The sequence below is a fragment of the Lepisma saccharinum genome, chromosome 14 (genome assembly GCF_977018435.1).
Source record: "Lepisma saccharinum chromosome 14, izLepSacc3.1, whole genome shotgun sequence".
Classification (NCBI taxonomy): domain Eukaryota; kingdom Metazoa; phylum Arthropoda; class Insecta; order Zygentoma; family Lepismatidae; genus Lepisma; species Lepisma saccharinum.
In genome coordinates, this window is record NC_139242.1 from 16,059,758 (window position 1) to 16,082,901 (window position 23,144).

The following is a 23,144-nucleotide window of genomic DNA, read 5'->3' on the forward strand; positions in this document are numbered from 1 at the left end:
TTACCAATGAGGATCTAAGGAACAGCAGGTAAAAGAGATATATTTTGGGTCCACAATACTCACTGCTACCTCTTGTCATGATTTCAAATACCACCCTACCCATAGTTAACAGTGGTTGTTAGCAATTTTGTCTTAACATGTTTCATAATGCTAGCAGCTCAGTAATGAATGTTTGTTTGCCCAGGTACGTTCTGGTCATCCGATTGCCAGGGCTAGAGATATAAAAAGGTTAGGGTTCTCTTCCCTAATCATTTCTCTTTGCCATTTGACAGGAGAAGTACCTTCGTGAACGCATCAAGCTTACCAGCAAGACGAAAAATTTCGGGAAAACCTTTACTGTGGAGAGGAACAAGAACAAAATCACAGTGACTGCAGAAGTTCATTTCTCGAAAAGGTAAGTTCCCTTGCCTTGAGCTATTTCTTATTTGGGATTTTATCACCTGGAAAGAATCTCTGAATGTGTAGGATTCAAAGCATTGTTTGCATTGCATAATTTATCTTGAATATGTTGTTGAATGTTCACGTAACGCTTCTTCACAATAAAGGAAATAATGTTAAAAGTACTTGCAGGTGGTTGTTGTTTTTGATACATAATGTTTTGACCCCATTGCCAAGATGTTCTTCAGGCTTTTCAAGAAGTGTGAAACATTAAAACATTCACAACATTGGTTAAAAGTAAGATGTATAATGTTTAGTGGATGGCTGGTTCCAAACGAAGCCACTACTACATGGCAGCAAGTAGAAAGTCATTCTTGAAAACTGTCTTCCTTGTTCAGTGATATATACATGAAGGTAGACTTGAAAAACAAATGTATTTACTATATCCATGTATTAATGATCCCAAAAAGAACTTTTTTTTCACAATACGTTCAGTGGGAGGTGTCCAATTTTCAAAATTAACTGACAATTGTGATTTTCTAAAGAAAATTGCATACTTTCAATTTTTTTTGCTTTAAAATTGTGAGACCGGAATTGCATATCCTCAGAGTGGTTTTTTGTCCTGCTTCCCTCCAAATTTGGACCATCCTGAGTCAATAGGGCTTATGCTAACAAGCAAATTTCTTGAATTTTTTGTCTGTAAAATTACAACACTGCCTATTTGCAACATGACCTTGCATGGTTGTAGAAACATACTACATTTTTAGTTCACTTTGGAAGGAGGGGGGGGGTTGTAAATTTTTCTATTTTCTTCTTTCACTTTATTTAAAATTGTGTAATGAAAATTGCCATATTTAAGCACTGAAAGTCCATATTAAAATCCCTGTAGTAATTAAACATATATTCTCATATGTAACACTTTTTAGTACTGAGAGGGGTGGTGGAAGACCAGGGAAAATGTAGAGGGTTGACTTCTATGCTGACCCAGCCAGAGGCAGGAAACTGTGAAGGATGATGATAATGGTCAACTATCTGTTGGATACAAAGTCTAACAGGGTTATTGTTACTATTGATTTGAAAGTAAGCCATAATCATTTTAGGTTAGGGCTGCAAGACAAAATTGCAGTTTGTGTAGTCTTCCTCAGATTACAGAATACATATAACAAAGATGATTTGACCGATCTTGCCACTTTGTGTATTCTGGGAATATTCCTGCCTCTGCGCACATCATCGTACAGACATTGTCGTGCCTCTATTTTCTTACTTTATGAAATTATCTTATGTTCGTGATTATTTGTACTTGCACATAGAACCCTACTTTGCAGGGTGATGGTTTTGCAAAGTTTCCTGAAAATGATAAAGTAAATTGATTGGTGATTTCTAACAGCCCATGCCAAGTGTATTTGGCAGTGGTTCGCAGGTTATCAACAGAGGATTCCACTCAGTAGATGTCATTCATTACTATATTCAATAACTTAGCCCCGAGGTGTTTATTCAACATTGATTTAAACTAATTTTGAACGTCATTTCATGTGTTGAAATACATGTGTGTGTTAGTGGTTTGAAGTAGTAACATCAAGAATACACACATTATTTTACCAAAATTATAATTGCATACTATTTTAGGTTATTTAAATAGGCATTATAAACTTGTTGACTCATAACTGAAAATACAAGTGAAATGAGTTATGTGCAATTGGCAAGAAGAGTACTTCTTATTAACTTTATTCTGTGTGAACATGTATTTTATAATGCAAAACTGTTATCTGTGTCTGTTGTACTTGCACCTTCCATACTTTGCGGACTGAAGAGTTCGCAAGGTTTCCATGACGTGCATATAGTAAATTGGTGATTTCAGACAGCTCCTGCCCTGTGTATTTGGCAGTGGCTCGCGAGTCATCAACATTCAATCAATAAATTAACCCGTTCAAGTATTTTCTGATTATTAGCCAGGTTTGCGTTCGCTTCCAATGTTTCAAAAGCATAGATTGCTCCCATCTTCAGTGGAGGCTAAATATGTGTGGATAGAATTTAGTCTGTCCTGTTATTGGTTTGATATGGATCACAGTGTTTCATTAGTAGATACCGTATTTACGGGTGTACAATGCACACCCTGTTTTTTGATTGGAAAAAGTGACAAACAATTGTGTCTCGTATGTAATGTGCAGTACAATTCCAGTTCAAGAAATGGCTTTCTTAGTTGTAGGTCATAAAGCTGTTGCTATGTAGATCAAGAGCAAATGACATCATACCTATTCAATGAGTCAGTCACCTGTTGCTATGGGGACCAAGAGGAGAATATAAGACTACTCTATGAAGAACTTTTGGCCTTTCCCCTCTGGACCCTTAATTATCGGATGTTCCTTAAAATGTTGCTTTTTACTCATTCTTAAATTTACAATTTAAATTGTTGCTTTTTACCCATTCTTACATTTATAATTTAAATTGTTCAGAAAGATGCAGTGGTTGAGGAGTTCCTTTTATCTTCAATTTATCTCATAGTAACAATGGATGATTTTTTTTTTTTAATTCTAATATATAATACCTTTAGATGTAAACTAATGAACAAAAAATTCAGAACTGAAATACAGTGTATAGTTTCAAGAAATGTCAGGTTAACTGCTGCCGTGTGCTACAACGTGATCGAGACAAATTTTGACAATTGGGTATTTGCCCTTCATCCCTTTTGAATCCTTAATTGTCTGACATTGATTGCTTTTTACTCATTCTTGCTTGTGGAATTTATTTTTTTTAAAAAAGATGCAGTAGTTTTGAAGTTATAGCCACTTATAAAAATATCCCATAATAAGGTGGTGACTAAGGGAAACAAAAAATACTTTTCAAACTTCGCTTGTTAATAGTAGTAAGAATGGATATTTTTTTTTTGAATTATCCCAGGTAAAACGGGACTACAACATGGTGGAGGTGCTTCAGGCCCTTTTTGCAATTGGGTACCCTTCTGTACGAATTGCTTTATAGAGTATTTCATGCCTTCATATCTATACTAAAGATAAAAAAAGACAACTGAAATATTGTGTGTAGTTTTCAAGAAATGGCACATTAATTGGTGCTGCAGGTTGAAATTTCGACTATCCAGCAGCTAAAGGTTAATGGCCACTAAGGCTGCCCTCCTGATCCACAGTGTCCCTAAAACAGGCGGAAACTAAAATACTGTACATTGGAAGCAATTCCAAAAGGATGATTTTTTTAAAAAGTTAATAATTTTAAGTTCACATTATGCTCATGCTCAGGTAGGCTGTTTTTCCACCAGGGATCAGACCAGTTTTCCTTGATTACGAGAACAGCCGAATCCTCACAAACATGTAAGACAAATCCAATTAGTAACTACACTGTTCAGATGATACGGACAGTTGCAAAATACGAACTGTCTATGTAGCCTTGCACCTTCCATACTGTGCAGACTGCTGAGTTTGCAAGGTTTCCATGATGTGCATATAGTAAATTGGTGATTTCAGACAGCTCCTGCCATGTGTATTTGGCAGTGGCTCGCGAGTCAACAACATACATATTCAATTCATAAGTTACTCATCAAGTATTCCCCGATTACCAGCCAGGTTTGCATTCACTTCCAATGTTTCAAAAGCATAGATTGCTCTCATCTTCAGTGGAGGCTAAATACGAGGTTTGTCCAGAAAGTAAAGATACAAACCAAAAATAAGATATAAAATAAACGTATTGCTCGCAACTAAAGTTACACTTGATACACTGATAAAGGCTATTTCTCCACATAAGTGCCGCTATTGTCCAATCATTTGTTCAGACGCGGAACAAGTTTTTGTATCGCCGAATCGTAGAAATCTGCCGCCTGCATCAGGAACCAAGTTATGACTTCTTCCCTGACTTCATCGTCGTCGGCAAAGTGTTTCCACCAAGATTTTTCTTAAGGTACAGGAACAGGTGGTAGTCGCTGGGTGCAAGGTCGGGGGTGGATGGTGAAGGACCCCCCATTGAAACTGTGCAAGCAGATCCTTGGTAACATTCGCTGCATGGGGGCGGGCGTTGTCATTAATAAAGCGGATTCCACTTGACAACATGCCTCTCCGTTTGTTTTCAATTGCACGTCGAAGATGTTTCAAAGTCTGCCAGTAGGTTACAGAATTAATCGTTCTTCCTTGCGGCAAGAATTCCACCAGTAGGATACCGTGGCGATCCCAGAAAACGGTTGCCATCAGCTTGCGGGTTGAAAACTTCATGAATAGTGGTTTTCGAACTGTCAGGAAACATCACACACAATTCTCGACACCTTGACACCTGCCTATTTGCACGCACCTCTGCTTCAATACGATTTCGAAGGTTGTCAGTGATCACGGACGGCCTCCCACTTCTCTCTTCATCATAGCATTATGTCAACCCTCTGCGAAGGCACAGCACCATTTTGCCACATTTTGACGAATTATTACGTTCAGGTACAGTCACATTTTCTCGGTGGATCTCCGATGGACGCTTTCCTTGTGCCTGCAAAAACCTGATCACGACGCACACTTCGCACTTGGCGAGATTCGGTATCGCCGCTTCAATTTCCAATGTGTGTTCCTCGCACAAGACTTAGTGCAGCACTTACGACTCACTCCCAATCCTCGTCTTATGGATCATGGTTACTGCCAGTGCTGCCAACTTTGGTACAGATTCTTCCTCTAACGTGCAAATGTGTTTGTATCTTTACTTTCCGGACAAGCCTCGTATGCGTGGATAGAATTTAGTCTGTCCTGTTATTGGTTTGATATGGATCACAGTGTTTCATTAGTAGATACCGTATTTACAGGTGTATAATGCACACAGTGTTTTTTGATTGGAAAAAGTGACAAACAATTGTGTCTTGTATGTGATGTGCAGTTCAATTCCGGTTCAAGAAATTGCTTTCTTAGTTGTAGGTCATAAAGCTTTTGCTATGCAGATCAAGAGTAAATGATGACATACCTATTCAATGAGTCAGTCACCTGTTGCTATGGGGACGAACAGGAGATATAAGTCTTATAGTCCAAGGACTTTTGTAATCCCATGGTTTTTTGAATGAAGGGAATATATGACTTTTCAGTTATGTTGCTATATTACAACAATGTAACATTGACAACATCCATTATATAACGGATTATTTTTGTTTAAAAAATTGCTAACCATTGATATAACTGTATCTTTAGTCAAGATGAAAATAAATGTCTGATGAAGGGAGCGTGTGTTCTCCTGAAACGTCACAACGAAAAACTGTTTTTTTTATGCTTGTAATAACTGTAGACTACAAGAGAAATAATTCTACAATGCAAGCAATGCGTACATACAAGAAAAATTATGTTATACAATGATTCACCAACCTATGCCCCCTTTCCCTTCCTCCACCATGGTTATCATCCCAAAGCTTTCACTTCTGTAACACACTTTGTTTATTCTGTAGTAGAAGAAAGCAAGATCAAATTTGTATTATAAATTTGCAGTACTCAGGAAGTTTATTTTCTATTATTTCTCATCCCGACAACTACTGCTGATACACATCCCATGTAGCAGGCGGTGCATGCTCGAATAATTATTTACTAGAGAGATTCAACCTGGTAAATTGTGTTTGAGCCTTCTGATAAGTGGAACATCGATTTAACATTTTTCATGGGACCTAGATGAAAAAACTTAAAATGCAGGAAAATGTAAAATCTGGAAAATTTTTATAACATTTTGCTATGTTGGAACCATCAAGATAGTGTGTATAATGCGGAAAAATGTAAATCCAGAATTATTCCATGCATAATACGATCCACAGTTTTTGGGACCAAATTTTTTGATAAAAGTTTGCATTATACATGAGTAAATATGGTATCTAGTTCAGTCACTCACAGAATCCACTTCTTGGTAAAGGCATGCGATGTCTCGCTTGGCTTCAACACCATGTAACATTATTTACCAATTTGCAGAAAGAAACATTACAAACTTCTAAGTTCATAATTTAAACTACATGTGACATAGATTAGAGGAGCTTTTTTTCCAAAACTATTTTGTAATGCAAAACAATATCTGGTGTATATGTGCACTAAACCGAGCCTTGTCGACAGGTGATTTGCAAGGTAAACGTAATGTGCATATAATAAATAGGTGATTATAAAGCTCCTGCCATTTGTAAGTGGCGGTGATGTGCAGGTCAACAGAAGTATTCGGTCAGTGGCTTCTGTTGCTATAAGTTCAATAATTGTAAATAACTTAGAACTTATTTGATGTACACTAGATAGCGAGAACTGTAAATTGCTGTTGAAATTGCGACAGTTGAATATTTTAAGCTTAACAATTCGTTGATTCTTGTCTTAACTCCTGAAGAAGCCATGTGTTGTGGCGAAAGCTTGAATAAAATGAGTTAGTGCATTCCAGAACTGGACCTTATTAACTTCAGCTTCTTAAAAATTTACTTTGTTAGTGGTTTTAAATACACACATGATATAAAATCATTGCATTTGTTACAACACATTTCTTCACATTCTCTAGGCATTCACATGCATGTAAGGCAAATTAAATTAGTAACTATAAGCAATGACCAATAAAGTAAAGTGTTCCCCTGTGCTTAGCACCATGCCATGAAGGCGTATTGGGGGTGTGAGGGTAATGCTCCACACTTTCTTGATCCGGTCATGAGTCGGGGTGATGTGATCAGCATCACGCCCCTGACCACCTTTACCCCCCAGGTACCCATGTCATTCGACGGTGGGTGGGCGCCGGGGCCGCTTCCAACGTTGGAAAAGTTCCCGGATTTGAAACGGCCGGGGATCGAACCCGGGACCTTGAGCATGGTAGTCAGACTCGTTACCAACTGAGCTACCACGGCCACTAAAATATAAAAGAAGAAAATCGCAATTCCAGCGAATAATAGCAACATTATGACGTAAAAGCTACGAACATGACAAGGTATCTTTCAAAAGATAGGTGGTCTCACAGGGGTTACCGGAAGGTATCTTTTAAAAGATAGGTGGTAAACAAGCGGTTAAGTGTAGGCCTCCTCAGATTATAGTTTGTGTGTAACAAAGATAATTTGACAGATGTTGGCATTCGGTATATTAGTCTGGGAACAGTATGGGAACGTTCCAACAAACATCTTGCATCATTTAGACATTGCCACGTGTGCCTCTATTGTTCTTACTTTATGAAATTCTTTTAATATTCGTGATGCTTTACCCTGTTGAATATGAGTACATTTTGTAATGCAAAGTGATTGTGTACTTGCACACAGAACCCTACTTTGCAGAGTGATGGTTTTGCAAGGTCTCCCGAAAGTGCATAAAGTAAATTGATTGGTGATTTCTAATAGCCCATGCCAACTGTATTTGGCAGTGGTTCGTGGGTCATCAACAGAGGAATTCAGTCATTGGATTGCATTGCTATAATCAATAACTTAGCCCCTAGGTGTTTATTCAACATTCATGATTGTAAGGAACTTTGAACGTCATTCAATTATATGTTGGAATAGGAATGTGTAAAAGTATTACTGGAAAATATACATAGGATCTTTTGCATAGTTTTCTTGAGGATGCAGAGACTATTGGGGTTATTACTATTGGTGTGAAAGGTAACCATGAACTTTTAAAGGTTAGGACTGTTGGGCAGAGACTGCAGGTTAAGTGTAGGCTTCCTCAGATTATAGAGTATGTATATCAAAGATAATTTGACAGACGTTGGCGTTCGGTATATTAGTCTGGGAACGTTCAATCAAACATCTTGCATCATGTAGACATTGCCATGTTTGCCTGCCTCTATTGTTCTTACTTTAAGAAATTCTCTTAAGGGCATACGATAGTCTCCACGGGACTCTTTCCAAACTCTTCCCTCCGTAGCAGTGTGCCAACTTAACTCTCGTTCTTTCGTGTACTTGTTTGGCTGTGAACTGGGATGCCCACCCCCCATGCCCCACTATGATGCCATCACTGGTTCCGGCCCACATAAACCAACTTTTGTCATATTTATACATTCCCAGGCATTCAAGATTACTGGAAAATATACGTAGGGTCTCTTGCATAGTTTTCTTGAGGATGGGGAGACTTAGCAGGGTTATTACTATTGGCTGCGTTGCCCCACTCCCTCTTATCTCCCCAGCTACTTCTTTATAGTACAGAGTTTTACGTAAATTTGAGATAATATTGTTATCAGGGAATTCTTTATTTTCGATTTCATACAACCATCGGTGGATTATTGAGATGGCCAGTTCTAGATGTTGAAAACTAATAACAAATTCTCATCAATTTAGAGTTAATGATAATAGCAGTGCCCGCACCCCTTTGACAACTAACATTACCCTAGGAGGCACTTTATCCAGCCTTTGTAAATATAGCTCCATGAAAGTCGGTTTTAACTCCATTTATAGTGAAATTTAGTTTTTATGCGCATCAGGTTTGGCAACACTGCCAGGAGCCAAGGAGAAAAACAATGATCATATGGGAGTATGATTTGATTCGTACTCTTGGGAATATAAAATTTCCGATGGAATAGAAAAAGATGTCAATGGGAAGAGCTCAGTTTGAAGATTAATTTCACTAGCGGAAAAGTCGAAATTTCCATTTGATTAGCCGTAACTTGATGTTGAAGTTGATTCCCCATAAGGAATACATGGGATTCCGAAAATTATTATTCATCATATTTTTCAAACATCGTGTCCAGCTTAATAATCAACATAACAAAATGTTTGAACTTGCAACATGGAGAGAAATTCATACTCTTAGATACACCCAGGTTTTTTTTAGTAGCGGTGCCCATTCGGGTGATATTGAAATAAATGCACAATTGATGCACTTATTTGATGTACACTAGATAGCGAGAACTGTAAATTGCTGTTGAAATTGCGACAGTTGAATATTTTAAGCTTAACAATTCGTTGATTCTTGTCTTAACTCCTGAAGAAGCCATGTGATGTGGCGAAAGCTTGAATAAAATGAGTTAGTGCATTCCAGAACTGGACCTTATTAACTTCAGCTTCTTAAAAATTTACTTTGTTAGTGGTTTTAAATACACACATGCTATGAAATCATTGCATTTGTTACAACACATTTCTTCACATTCTCTAGGCATTCACACGCATGTAAGGCAAATTAAATTAGTAACTATAAGCAATGACCAATATGTTTCTCTTTGCTACTACTCCATGTGAGATGATTTCGGTAGTTGCAAAATACAACATTAAAAACTTCTAAACTCATAACTGAAACCACACACTAAAAAACTTCACACCAGTTGCCAAGAAAATAATTTACCCTACTCTTCATAAGAACATTTTGTAATGGAAAATTATGTCTAGTGTGTACTTTCACTAAACCATGCTTCCATAACCCAGCTTCTTTACTTTTCCCCATGGCCTTCCTTAGTTACCAATAGCATAGTGGTTACTAATGGGGTCCCAGGTTTGATGCCCGGTGGAGGCACATAATGGTTTGCTTCCCACTTTAAAACTGTAGGTCCAGTCCCAATTACCCTACATGTGCATAAAAGTGGACTTAAACCAAAACTCAACTTTACTCCCCCCCCCCCCCCCCCCCCACATGAGTGGACCTATTTCTGCAACTTCTCAATTATGGCTACAGTGTATGCAAAGAAACACATGTTGGTGGAAGGAACAGTCAACTTGAACTGGGAAGAGGATGAGATGAAAGTTCCAAGTTTTGCAAAATTTCCAGAGGCAAACTCTGTCACATTGAAGTAAACATTGCAACTAAAATAAAAAACAATGCATGTTTTTTTCAAGTTACAAAATTGGGAATTATGTCATTCTAGCATATTTCTTTTATAATTCCCAGATATTCAAGATTACTGGAAAATATACGTAGGGTCTCTTGCATAGTTTTCTTGAGGATGGGGAGACTTATCAGGGTTATTACTATTGGTGTGAAAGAAAACCATGAACTTTTAAAGGTTAGAACTGTTGGACGGCGACTGCAGGTTTAAGTGTAGGCTTCCTCAGATTATAGAGTATGTGTAACAAAGATAATTTGACAGATGTTGGCGTTTGGTATATTAGTATGGGAACGTTCCAGCAAACATCTTGCATCATTTAGACATTGCCACGTGTGCCTCTATTGTTCTTACTTTATGAAATTTTCTTAATATTCGTGACGCTTTACCCTGTTGAATATGAGTACATTTTGTAATGCGAAGTGATTAATTGTACTTGCACACAGAACCCTACTTTGCAGAGTGATGGTTTTGCAAGGTCTCCCGAAAGTGCATAAAGTAAATTGATTGGTGATTTCTAATAGCCCATGCCAACCGTATTTGGCAGTGGTTCGCGGGTCATCAACAGAGGAATTCAGTCATTGGATTGCATTGCTATAATCAATAACTTAGCCCCTAGGTGTTTATTCAACATTCATCATTGTAAGGAACTTTGAACATCATTCAATTACCTAGTCTTACCATAAATACTGTCACAAAGTTTTAAGTAAATTGACACAAAATGCTGAGATATTTTAATATCCTAATAACATTACTGAAATGGATGCATGACAAATCAATATTCATAATGGCCGCCCTTAGCATGCACACATTCCGTAAGTCTTTGTGGCCACGCATCAATTGCATTACGCAACACACCGACTGGAAAATGAGAACTGCTTTCAGAAGAGACCGACCTCTATAAACTTTCAATATTGGGATGTCTCTTCTTACAAGCCATCTCCTGAAGCATGGACCACAATTTGTAGTTCAAAGCGTGTAAGTCCAGACTTGCAGAAGGCCAATCTGAAGTGGAAATGAAGTCGGGAACATTTGCTATGAGGGCACGCTCCATTTCTGTGAAAAAGGGGTAAAAACATCAGCCAATGTGTACCAGCAGACAGTGTTTGAGAGACTAGTCAAGAATGTCAACAAGACTCTCTTCCATGACCAGAACTGGAGCTTCTAGCAGGATTCAGCCCCAACAAATGGGTCCCGAACAACACAGCAGTGGCTGGAGGCAAATGTACCAGACTTAATTTCCACTTCGGATTGGCCTTCTGCAAGTCCGGACCTATACCCTTTGGACTACAAATTGTGGTCCAAGCCTCAGGAGATGGCTTGCAAGAAGAGACATCCCAATATTGAAAGTTTAAAGCTGTCTCTTCTGAAGGCAGTTGCTCATTTTGCAGTCGATGTGTTGCGTAATTCAATTCATGCGTGGGCACAAAGACTAACGCAATGTGTGCGTGCTAAGCGTGGCCATTTAGAATAATGATTTGTGATTTTGATTTGTCATGCATCCATTTCAGTAATGTTATTAGGATATTAAAATATCTCTCAGCATTTTGTGTCAATTTACTTAAAACTTTGTGACAGTATTTATGGTAAGTTGAAATAGAAATGTGTGAAAGTATTCATGGAAAATATACGTAGGGTCTTTTGCATAGTTTTCTTGATGTGGAGACTATCAGGGTTATTACTATTGGTGTGAAAGGTAACCATGAACTTTTTAAGGTTAGGACTGTGGCAGAGACTGCAACTTTAAGTGTAGCCTTCCTCAGATTATAGAGTATGTGTAACAAAAATAATTTGACAGATGTTGGCATTTGGTATATTAGTCTGGGAACAGTTTGGGAACGTTCCAGCAAACATCTTGCATCATTTAGACATTGCCATGTGTACCTCTATTGTTCTTACTTTATGAAATTCTTTTTAATATTAGTGATGCTTCACCCTGTTGAATATAAGTACATTTTGTAATGCAAAGTGATTATTTGTACTTGCACACAGAACCCTACTTTGCAGAGTGATGGTTTTGCAAGGTCTCCCGAAAGTGCATAAAGTAAATTGATTGGTGATTTCTAATAGCCCATGCCAACCGTATTTGGCAGTGGTTCGCGGGTCATCAACAGAGGAATTCAGTCATTGGATTGCATTGCTATAATCAATAACTTAGCCCCTAGGTGTGTTTATTCAACATTCATGTTTGCAAGGAACTTTGAACGTCATTCAATTATATGTTGGAATAGGAATGTGTAAAAGTATTACTGGAAAATATACATAGGATCTTTTGCAGTGTTTTCTAGAGGATGCGGAGACTATCTGGGTTATTACTACTATTGGTGTAAGAGGAAACCATGAACTTTTAAAGGTTAGGATTGTTTGGCAGAGACTGCAGGTTAACCTTTTGATTATGAAGCCCATTTTGACATGTAAGCCCCCGGCACTGGTTTTTTTTTTTTGTGCAAAAAGTGGTTTCATTAGGTGACTAGATCAGAGGCTAATTGCCCTAGTATAGGTGGAATAAACCATAGATTGGGACTACATACAATTTATGCACATTGAATGTATATATGGATCCGAGGGGAGGGGAGGAACTTGAAAATTCCAAAATCGCTTCCCCCCCTCCACAACAAAGTAGAGGACATTGTCAAAATATGCATGGAAATGATTGCCACTGAGCCATTCAGCAAAATGCGCAGGTACCTTGAAATGACTGTAGGTCCGAAGCAAATTGCCCTAGACAGACGAATCAAGTACCGTTATACGCGGAATAAACCATAAAATCTGATTATGTAAAATTTATGCATATTGAGTGTATGTATGGATGTGGGAGGAGGGGAGGAACCAGAAAATTCCAAATTTCTAAAGAAAAATTGCCCTTCCCCCCCTCCGCCCCTAAACAACAAAGTACAGGACATTGTCAAAATGCACATGGAAATGATTGCAGGCATGTTTGGGCCACTGACTCAAGCCTCGGATTGCAGAGTTACCTTGTAACTGCTGTATATTGCAGGCTAATTGCTCGAGACTGATGAATCAAGTACCATTATGTGCAGAATGAACCATAGATTCGGAGTACATACAATTTATGCACATTGAGTGTATATATGGATGTGGGGGAGGGAAGGAACTGGAAAATAACAAAATTTCTGAAGAAAAATGCCCCTCCACTCCTGCACAACAAAGTATAGCACATTGTCAAAATACACATGGAAATGATTGCAGGCATATTTGGAACAAGAAAATAATTGCTCTATTATCATACAAGCAATAGACTTGTACCCCCCAAAAGACATGTCTATGCGCCACTGACTCAGTTTCAAGGGAAGCTGCCATTCCCCCCCTTTTTTTATGGAAGAACAAAACTTGCAAGAGTCTTTACAGTGGAGTATATGTCTTAACAATAATATAAAAGAAGAAGCAAATCCAGCGAATAATAGCAACTTTATGACGTAAAGACTACGAACATGACAGGGTATCTTTTAAGAGATAGGTTGTCACACACGGGTTACCGGAAGGTATCTTTTAAAAGATAAGTGGTAAACAAGCGGTTAAGTGTAGGCTTCCTCAGATTATAGAGTATGTGTAACAAAGATAATTTGACAGATGTTGGCGTTCGGTATATTAGTCTGGGAACAGAATGGGAACGTTCCAGCAAACATCTTGCATCATTTAGACATTGTCACTTGTGCCTCTATTGTTCTTACTTTATGAAATTCTTTTAATATTCATGATGCTTTACCCTGTTGAATATGAGTACATTTTGTAATGCAAAGTGATTATTTGTACTTGCACACAGAACCCTACTTTGCAGAGTGATGGTTTTGCAAGGTCTCCCGAAAGTGCATAAAGTAAATTGATTGGTGATTTCTAATAGCCCATGTCAACCGTATTTGGCAATGGTTCGCGGGTCATCAACAGACGAATTCAGTCATTGAATTGCATTGTTATAATCAATAACTTAGCCCCTAGGTGTTTATTCAACATTCATGATTGTAAGGAACTTTGAACGCCATTCAATTATATGTTGGAATAGGAATATGTGAAAGTATTTTTTTTTTAAAGTAGCAGAATATCATCTTAATTGCATGCTATGAAATGTTGGAGTTGAAATATCAAGGAATGGGCTGTGAATATAAAGTGGGACAAAGCACAGAAGCTTGTATTACATCAGATTATTGTATTTTGTAATGTTTTTATTTTTGATAATCATTACTTGCAAGGTAGGAATAATTCTAACCTATACATTGTTATATACGTAATTTATTGTGTGAGAACAGGGTTGCTGGAGAGCTGAATTTGTCTTTTCAGATAATTGTGGAGATAGTCTTGAATTTACGTGCATTTTGGAGTCTGCAAGAGAAAAGTTGCAAAATGAACAAGCCATTCATTCACTTCCACTTCTCAATTCGGTTCTTGTGATTCTACTCCCAAAGAAGATTCAGTTTAGAAACTTGTTTCTTTCGTTCTTATGATTCTCAGTCTTGTGCAAAATTATGGTTCCTTCGAATTTCTGTAATAAATTTTCATTTTCATAATACTAAATATTTGAAAGATTATCAAAGTAAAACTTACAGTCCAGATATCTAATTGATAACTAAAGTACATTGACAGTATGATCATAATTATCGGAAAGGTTGTTGAACATGAGGTTATAGTCTACTATTTGATATATCTTAGTCTTGTTGGCTATTCCTATAGAATTCCTATATGCAACAAAAATTACTCCAGATGCTGTGTACTTATAAATGTAAGCAAAAAACAGCATTTTCTACAACACTATAAATCCGCCAGAAATGAAAAATTGTGTATGGATTATGAACTTTTTCTGTTTTTATATTGTGGAGATCTGTTGTGGTAAAATAATGTATATCTGTTACTTAGCCTGAAGCCTAGATGCACGTGATTGTAGCACCCAATACATTTGATGCAGATTGTAATTTTAAATTTTACTCTTTGATTTTTCACCTGTTCTTGTGTGTGTAGAATGAAATTTGCTATAAAAAAAAAGTTGTGAAAGTGAATATTCATAATATTAGGGACTGGATGTTTAGGCACTAAAACATAAAATATGCAGGCAAATAAGCACTTATAATTTTCAAAACAGGCAGTAAAATAGGCATTAAAATAAAAAAAGGCAATGAAATGTAACTCAAAATAATGAAGATAGACATACAAAAAAAATATAAACATACCTGTACATTCTTTATATTTGCTTAAAATAAACCAGGAGCTCATCATTAGAGACAGCAGTCCAATATTGTACTTAAAATAAATCACTGCAAACAGGAGTCACGTCAGCCCAAAATGTTCCATTGTATAATGGCTGCACACAATAGTCTGACAAAAGAAATTGTTGGCTACTTCCAACCAGTACGCAAATTATTTAAATATACACTTTATCACTACACACAGGGTTATTTCAGTTACAAAATTTACACTATATATTCCACACAGCAGTTCAAACTAAGAAACTGTTTAAATGCATTTCAAGTTTGTACTGTATGGTTTGGAAGTCTCTGAATAAGAAGCACTAATTCCGGTTGCACATGACAACAAGGTATTTCTTCAGGTGATCAACCGACAAGTTATGTTTGCGATTAGACAACACATTTTTTAGAATTTAAAAAGATCTTTCAACCTCCACAGATGTTACCGGAGCATACTTAAAGCACGAGAGAACATGTGGATCTAACTCAGTTTGTATAGTTTCACCTTTCAGAACTTGTTGAATTGCCCTTAATTTGTCCAAGTCCTTATTAGCTGCAATAACTCGCTGACATTTCTCACAAACAGCCTGACCTTTAGCACCTGGTACAGCACAAATTTGGTCAACTGCATAATGAAAATGGTTCATAGAATTTATCAGTCTTTCACTTCTCTCTTCCAGTAATGTTATTGTGTCTGGCAAATTTGAATAATGGGTGGTGAAGAATCCTAAGTCGTTTCGCACAACAGAATTGTTCAAAAGATGCTGTGTTACGCGAATTGATGTTGCATCATCTTCAGATAGGGAATTAATTACTTCAGCCACCTTCTGATAGTTTGTCGCGTAATATACTGCAGCAGATATCCAAGTACCCCATCTACTTAGTATTGGCTGTGGAGGCAAAGCAAGTTCAGGACCTGTTTCTTTAAACAAAAGAACCCGGGATAGTGCTTTGAGGAATATTTTCTTAGCATTTGAAATTAGTCAACTTCGGGAAATGAAACACGAATTTCCTCTGCAATTCGATGGAGCATGCGCGAGACATGTTATGTGCAGCATAGCAGGGAAAATAACTTTAAGGCCCGTTGCTGCTTTTTCATATATGGCGCTGCATCTGCTATAAACAAAAGCACATCTTCATGCTTAACACCATCTGGCCAAAGCGAATTTAGTGCGGAAGTGAACAACTGAGCAATTGCTGTACTATTAGTTTTTTTTCCAGTTGCTCACATGCAAGAAGAAATATTTTGGGCTCTACATTGTGTTCCATTGTACCAATTACAACATTAGCAAGAAACCTTCCCATAGCATCGGTTGTTTCATCAATAGACACCCAATTGCCCCCCCCCCCTTCCTCCCTAATTCTTTCAATGACACCCATGTAACACCCTTCGACGTAATTTTTACGCAATGTTGACTCATTCGGTACATGTTCACCTGTGTACTTCGATAGGAATCCCCTTGAAGAGGCATTCTGCAATTTCCACAAGGAAATGTATGCCTCTATGAATGCCCTACACAAATCTGCAGAAAATTGAGACTGCCTAGGAGAAATAGCGTATGATGTAATAAGTGACGGTTTTACCTCACATGACTTTTGCTTCTCAATAGAAACTGATTTGTGTTTTGCAGTTTGTAAGTGTTGCGTAACATAATATTTTTTCACGCAATTCACAGACTTTTCACATAACTTACAATATAACACTGATCCATTTGTAAACACACTGGACCCGAATTCTTTCACATAGTTGCTCAATTTGGTTCTTAGAGAAGATGTATCCTTCGGCATTTCTGTGAGTAAAAAGCACAAATACACACAATTACCACCACAAACCACGAGAGAGAAAACTACAATGATCCTTTGAAGAGCTTTCTCCAGACTTCGTGCACCTGTGGAATGCAACTCGGATAGCCAGCCCAGCCTTGGCGACATTCTTCCAATGAATCGGGGTGGAGCTTGGCCGTGAGCAGGCCATTCAGCTTTCTACTGTAAACTGTTATTTTTAAATTTCTTGGAAGCATCGGAAACTAATCCTGGGAACAGGAAATTGTATGCGCAGAGTTCAGTCATGTGCCAATTTTAAAGAAAATGCCTAAAATAGGCATTATCTGGCATTCATGAAATAATATAGGCAATATCGTATAAAATAGGCAAATTAAATTGCCTTTAAATGAAGCTAATCCCTCCCCCCTGGCCTTTGCAACATTAGTTTTCATCATATCTCTAACGGGAAAGAATAGGCATTTTGCCTAACATCCGGTCTCTAATAATAATTAATGCCAACCCCTGTGGCGGAGTGGTTAGCACATTGCGCTACAACACCAGGGGTCCCGGGTTCGAATCCTGGCCTGGGCATGGGTATATGAGGGTCATTTCATCATATCACTCATCCCTATCTTCGCAAATTAACCAAAAGTGGCACAAAAAGCAAAGTAAAATAAAGCAAATCAATCAATCATAATAATTAATGGATTATATATTTAATTGAAAAACAAACTTCAAATCATGATGGTAAACATACTGGAAAACTTTTATTTTTGGGCTGGAAATGTCTGGAAATTTCATAATCAAGAAATTGTAGCAACCCTGGAGCAGCATTAAGAGTACTTGAAATATTGTTTAGGTTGATATATGAAAGTATAAATTGGATTTTCCATAAGTTGTTTATTTCAACTTGGTGTCATAGTTTATAAATACATTTTCTTCATTTGCAGATTCCTGAAATATCTCACTAAGAAGTATTTGAAGAAGAACAACCTCAGAGATTGGCTTCGAGTGGTTGCAGATACTCATGAGTCTTATGAACTTCGTTACTTCCAGGTATGTATTTGCAACTTTCACCCTTTCAAATTCTACCTTCAAATATTCATTCTGTGGTGCAGTAAACACATAGTTTGGTGCCGTAAAGTAGGGGTAGAAAAATACAGGTTGCCCAGTCAGCATGGAACCTGAAAATTTTCACCGGGCACGTGAATTTTCAATCGACGTTGCTTATGGAAATTCCCATTACCTTTTTTAAAACTAGCCAGTCCATTGTGTTTTTTAATGTTTGCGTGTTTTCTGTATCACGTGTATCATTAAAGCAGAATAATAAACATGCCCATATAAATTTTTGCACTATTACTAGCCAAATTTTAAAATATTTTACGATATGGTAGAGTTGGCATATATTAGAATGTATGGTAGAGTTTTTCATGCTGTTACCAGTAAAGACTTTGTTGACAAGGCCACCCCAAAGCCAAAAAAATAATTACTTTTAATCCAATCTTGTTTTAATTAATAAATGTTTAAGATATTTCAATATGTGTCACTTTGTTAGTTGAATTCATGGCTTTCTTAGATCATATTTTGAAGAAAAAAAAGCTCTACTCCCGAGAAAAAGGAGGTAGTGCCTGAATTATTATTTTTTTTCTACCTCTGATGTAAAGTATTTTTGTGTGATACATAGTTGATCAAATAAAAACCACAGGATTCAGGCCAACCGTACACGGCACATCACTATGTGATACTGCATACTACCTTCAAGCTTACAAATAAATTGTCCCAAGTATTGTCTTCAAATCCATGGGATCTAGAGTAGATATGTTGAACATACATGTAGACTAGGTAGCACGTACATGTGCTGTTATTAGCTTTTAAAAAGTAATTTTCATCTGAATTTTTTTGTGTGTGTGTGTGTGTGTCATCATTCTTCTGGCATTGAAAATTAAACCTGCTGTCCATATTCGGAACAAAAGTTGGTTAGAAATTTGTTAAGTGATGGTAGTTAACACTTGTTGAATATCCACAGAACCATTGCTTCACAATGACAATATTAAAAAGTATTTACAAGTAGTTCTTTCAAAAATAAAACATTTTGTCCAAATTTCCTAGACCTGTCTTTTCAAGAAGTTAAAACATTAAAACAAATTGCAGCATTGGTTAAAGAAGTTAAAATAGGAAGTTGGAAGGTTATTCACAAGCTAAGAAATGCTCGGTTGTATGCCATGGGTGAAACTTCCCTCTAGGTGTGTGTGTGTGTGAGCAACATAATTTGGATAACACTAAGTCATGTTGTCCCTACATACCTATCAACAGTCAAAACAAACTTGCTCATCATGCTAATCTGAACTGGAAACATCGGAATATTTAATATACTTTTCAAATTTTATTATTAATTTCCCCATGGTACTCTCACTGTGATTAATTTTTATGTTCAGTGTTCATGGGTTTGAATTTGAATGGCTCACTCTTAAATCATGTGTAATTGAATTAGAACTTGCATAATGATAACTAGAGCCCGGAAGTTCAGGCATTTATTTTCGTTAAAATAGGCAGGCAAAAAGGCATTTATAATGTGGAAAATAGGCACTAAAAATGGGAAAAGAGGCAAAATATACTGAAAAAGGCACATTTGAAAGTCACTTACTTTTATCTATAATTTCTGGCAAAATGTTAATGAAGCATACATAAAACAAGCAAATGTAGCTGGACTCATTTCGATAACAGCATTTTCACCTTTTAGAATATCACAAATTGTTTTCAATTGTTTCAAGTCATCATTTGCACTCACTACCCATTTGCACTTTTCCACAACAGCTGACCCCTTTTCTCCTGACACTTCCATCATCTGCTGCATAGATTCCTCGAAGATTTTCATGGATGCTACAAGAGTCTCACCTCTTTTTTCTAGCTTTGTAATTGTCTCTGGCAATTCACCATAATGTGCAAAAATAAACGACAGTTCATTCTTCAGTTCTGAATAGCACAGGGGTTTGTTTTTTCACTTCACGAATTGAAGCCGCTTCATTTTCTGGAAGAGCATTGATCATCTCACTGATTTTTTCAAGGTTGTTAGCATAATATATAGCTGCTGATATCCAGGTTCTCCATCTCATCAAGACTGGTTGCGGAGGTAAACTAAGCTCAGGTGCAACTTCCTGAAATGTTCAGGTTCGAGAGGGAGATTTCAGAAATATCTTCTTTGTGTTCGAAATCAACCTGTCCACTTCTGGGTGCAACTCTCTTAACTTTTTCGGCGATTCTGTACATTGCGTGGGCTACACATGTGATATGAAGCATGTTCGGGAAGGGAATTTTCAATGCTATGGCAGCCTTCTTTATATAGGGAGCTGCATCACTGATAAAAAGTGACATATCATGATGTACACTATCTGGCCAGAGCAGAAGTAGGGAATTTGATATTAACTGAGCTATTGACAAACCATTGGCTCTCTCTAGTTGTTATGACATGAGAAGAAATGACGAGGATTCTCCGCATGTTGGTTCCATAGTTCATATGATGACGTTGGCTATTCAGCGTCCCATAGCGTCAGTACTTTCATCTGTTTAAATCCAAACCTTCTTTTTCACCAACTTCAGCACGAATTCTTTGCAGAGCTTCTTCGTAGCAGATGCTTAAATATGTTTTCCGCAGCGTAGATTCCGACGGCACCGTTTCTTTAGTGTATTTCTCCAGGAATTTCCTCAGTGACTTGTTTTCCACTTTCCAGAAAGGTATCCCTGCTTCCATGAAAGCTTTGCACAGTTCAAGAGAAAACTGAGATTGCCTGTTGCATGAAGTGCCCACTGTTGAAATTAGGGATATCTTCTTCTGTCCAACCTTTTTGGCAACTGCAGATTTATGTTTTGCTGTTGACACATGCTGAGATATAAAGTATTTTTTCTCATGGTTGAATGTTTTTTCACATATCTTGCAGAGAAGAATAGTACCATCTGTCCAAAATGTGCTTTCACCAAATTCATGCACGTAACCATGTAAGTTACCACTTAATAGCACACTAAATTTTGGCATGATGACAACTACACGATCCTTTCCTTCCAAAGTGCAGAACTAAACTAAAGATAGAGAACTTGATTTTGGAATCCATGCAAACGCCCTTGGGCATTAGTGCTGTTTCTTGTCAATAACCTCCTGGCAAGGATGCTGGACGTGATGACGTAATTGTGCAGGTGTTCTGCAACAGGTTTTCAGCAGTCAATCATTCACAAGGACATGTTAAGGGAAATTCAATATCTTAACTCAGCATGAAATACTATTTTTTTTTTTAACACACTTTTCTCCTTCAGCAATGTTGAAACATACGTGAGTTCAATATTACTTAAATAAGGTGAAAATTATTCACATAATAAACGGAAGAAAAATAAATGCCAGCAACGTTTTTTGGGAGAAAAATAATTTATTTACACATTTTTTAAAAAAATGTTCAAATTTCATTGAAAAAGTCAAATAAAGGCATTATAATTAAAAATAAGCAGTGGGGTCCCAAATAGGCAAAATGAAAAGGCTTCTAAAACATTCGAAACAACATAAAAAACGTATATCCGGAAAAATTTTATCAATATATGCAGTACATAAAAAGAGGCATTTTGCCAAACTTCCGGGCTCTAATGATAACATTTTAAATGAACATATGTTTACAAAAGATATCCACACATACTAGGAGTGTGACTTTTGGGCCCTTTATCAGTTTTATATGGTAACCCGGTATATATTTGAATGCCTGGGAAAACCACTCGTATACATTTTTTTAAAAATATTTTTTTCTGAATAAAATAGATTTTAAGTTTTACTTGGACAGGTTTTTCTTGAGATTTTTTTTAAGATTTGTCAATATATTGCTTACAGTAGCTTTGAAATATGTTTGTTTGTTTGTGGAACTAAATTATATTTTTTAAATTCTTTCAGATTAATAGCCAGGAAGATGAAGATGACGAAGACAATGATTAATTTTTCATTGTAAGTTCATGGTGTACATATGAATGGCAAATGGTTTCATAAATAAAAAGTCACTACTGAATTCATGATTTTTTCTTGGTGCTACATAGCTACTGAAATTACATGTTTCCCACGTATAATAATATGAAATGGACATGTGCATTTTATGGAAAGTGATGTATTCTTGGATTTGGCTTTGATGTTTGTAGTTCTGTGATGTCACTAGTAGAATCAATAAGTTAAGAAAAATGCCCAGTTCTCATTAATTACATGCCAAAGCTGTGTGGTTGGAGTGTATTTTATTTCATCTCGTGCTTACGTCTAACAATATTTTAGCAAATGTTATGGTAGATTGATATCGGTTGTTTCAATATGGTATTTCTATTCTTGCACTTAATTGAATACAGTATTTTAAAATGCCAAAGGCTTTTAAAAAATCAAATTAGTGTACCTGTATTTGTGATGTGGTTCTACATCTTGTCGTCAGATGTCTGTTACATTGCCAGAATTTTCATCAGTAAAATTACCAGTAATTGCATTGAAAACCAGAATTTGCAATAAAAATGGGCATGGATGGGTTATTTTCTGGTTCCCAGAAGGCTCATGAAACATGGGTGTTGCAAACATGACCAACTTTCAAAAGCAAATACAGTACAATGTAAAAACTGTGGTGTGTTCCAAAATTTATATCATGAAAACCGTAAGTGCTATTTACACTGGGTTTTCTGTATTATAAAGCCTCATCAATTGAGATTTTTCAATGTGTACATTATCAGTTTACTCCATACAAGAAAATCTATAAATTGATAATTGGTGGAAGGCAGCGTTAAAATTTTTCCGGAATGTCAGTTTTGGCTGAGAAAAATAAGAAATTATCGAAGGGTCTTAACATCTGATGGCTGAAGCCATGTCAAACTGTCATTTGATGGATTTATAACTGGCGATTATCTGGGTCAAGTGAAAAAGTGCCAATTTAGGGGCATATCGCCTGAGCTGACAACACTAGCAGGTCAAAGTTTTGTCACCATATGCAAGTAACATGTGTGTGTGTGTGTAAATATTGTCCATACGTGAAAAGTGAAATTTTCAGAAAATCGTGACAAAAGACCATTCTTCGATGACATGTTTGATCTACATTCCAATTTAAC

General features: G+C 36.9%; 1 protein-coding gene across 1 annotated transcript in view; it reads left to right on the forward strand.

The window, feature by feature from the left end:
* LOC145998431 (large ribosomal subunit protein eL22-like) overlaps window positions 1-22,078 on the forward strand; it is a 37,866-nt gene extending 15,788 nt beyond the window's left edge. Inside the window, exons 3-5 of the mRNA XM_083134839.1 lie at window positions 273-394; window positions 17,993-18,098; window positions 21,967-22,078. Of these exons, the coding sequence (XP_082990965.1) occupies window positions 273-394; window positions 17,993-18,098; window positions 21,967-22,008 (270 nt within the window). The 3' untranslated portion in view covers window positions 22,009-22,078. The remainder of the gene's footprint in view (window positions 1-272; window positions 395-17,992; window positions 18,099-21,966) is intronic.
* Window positions 22,079-23,144: the final 1,066 nt, after the last annotated feature.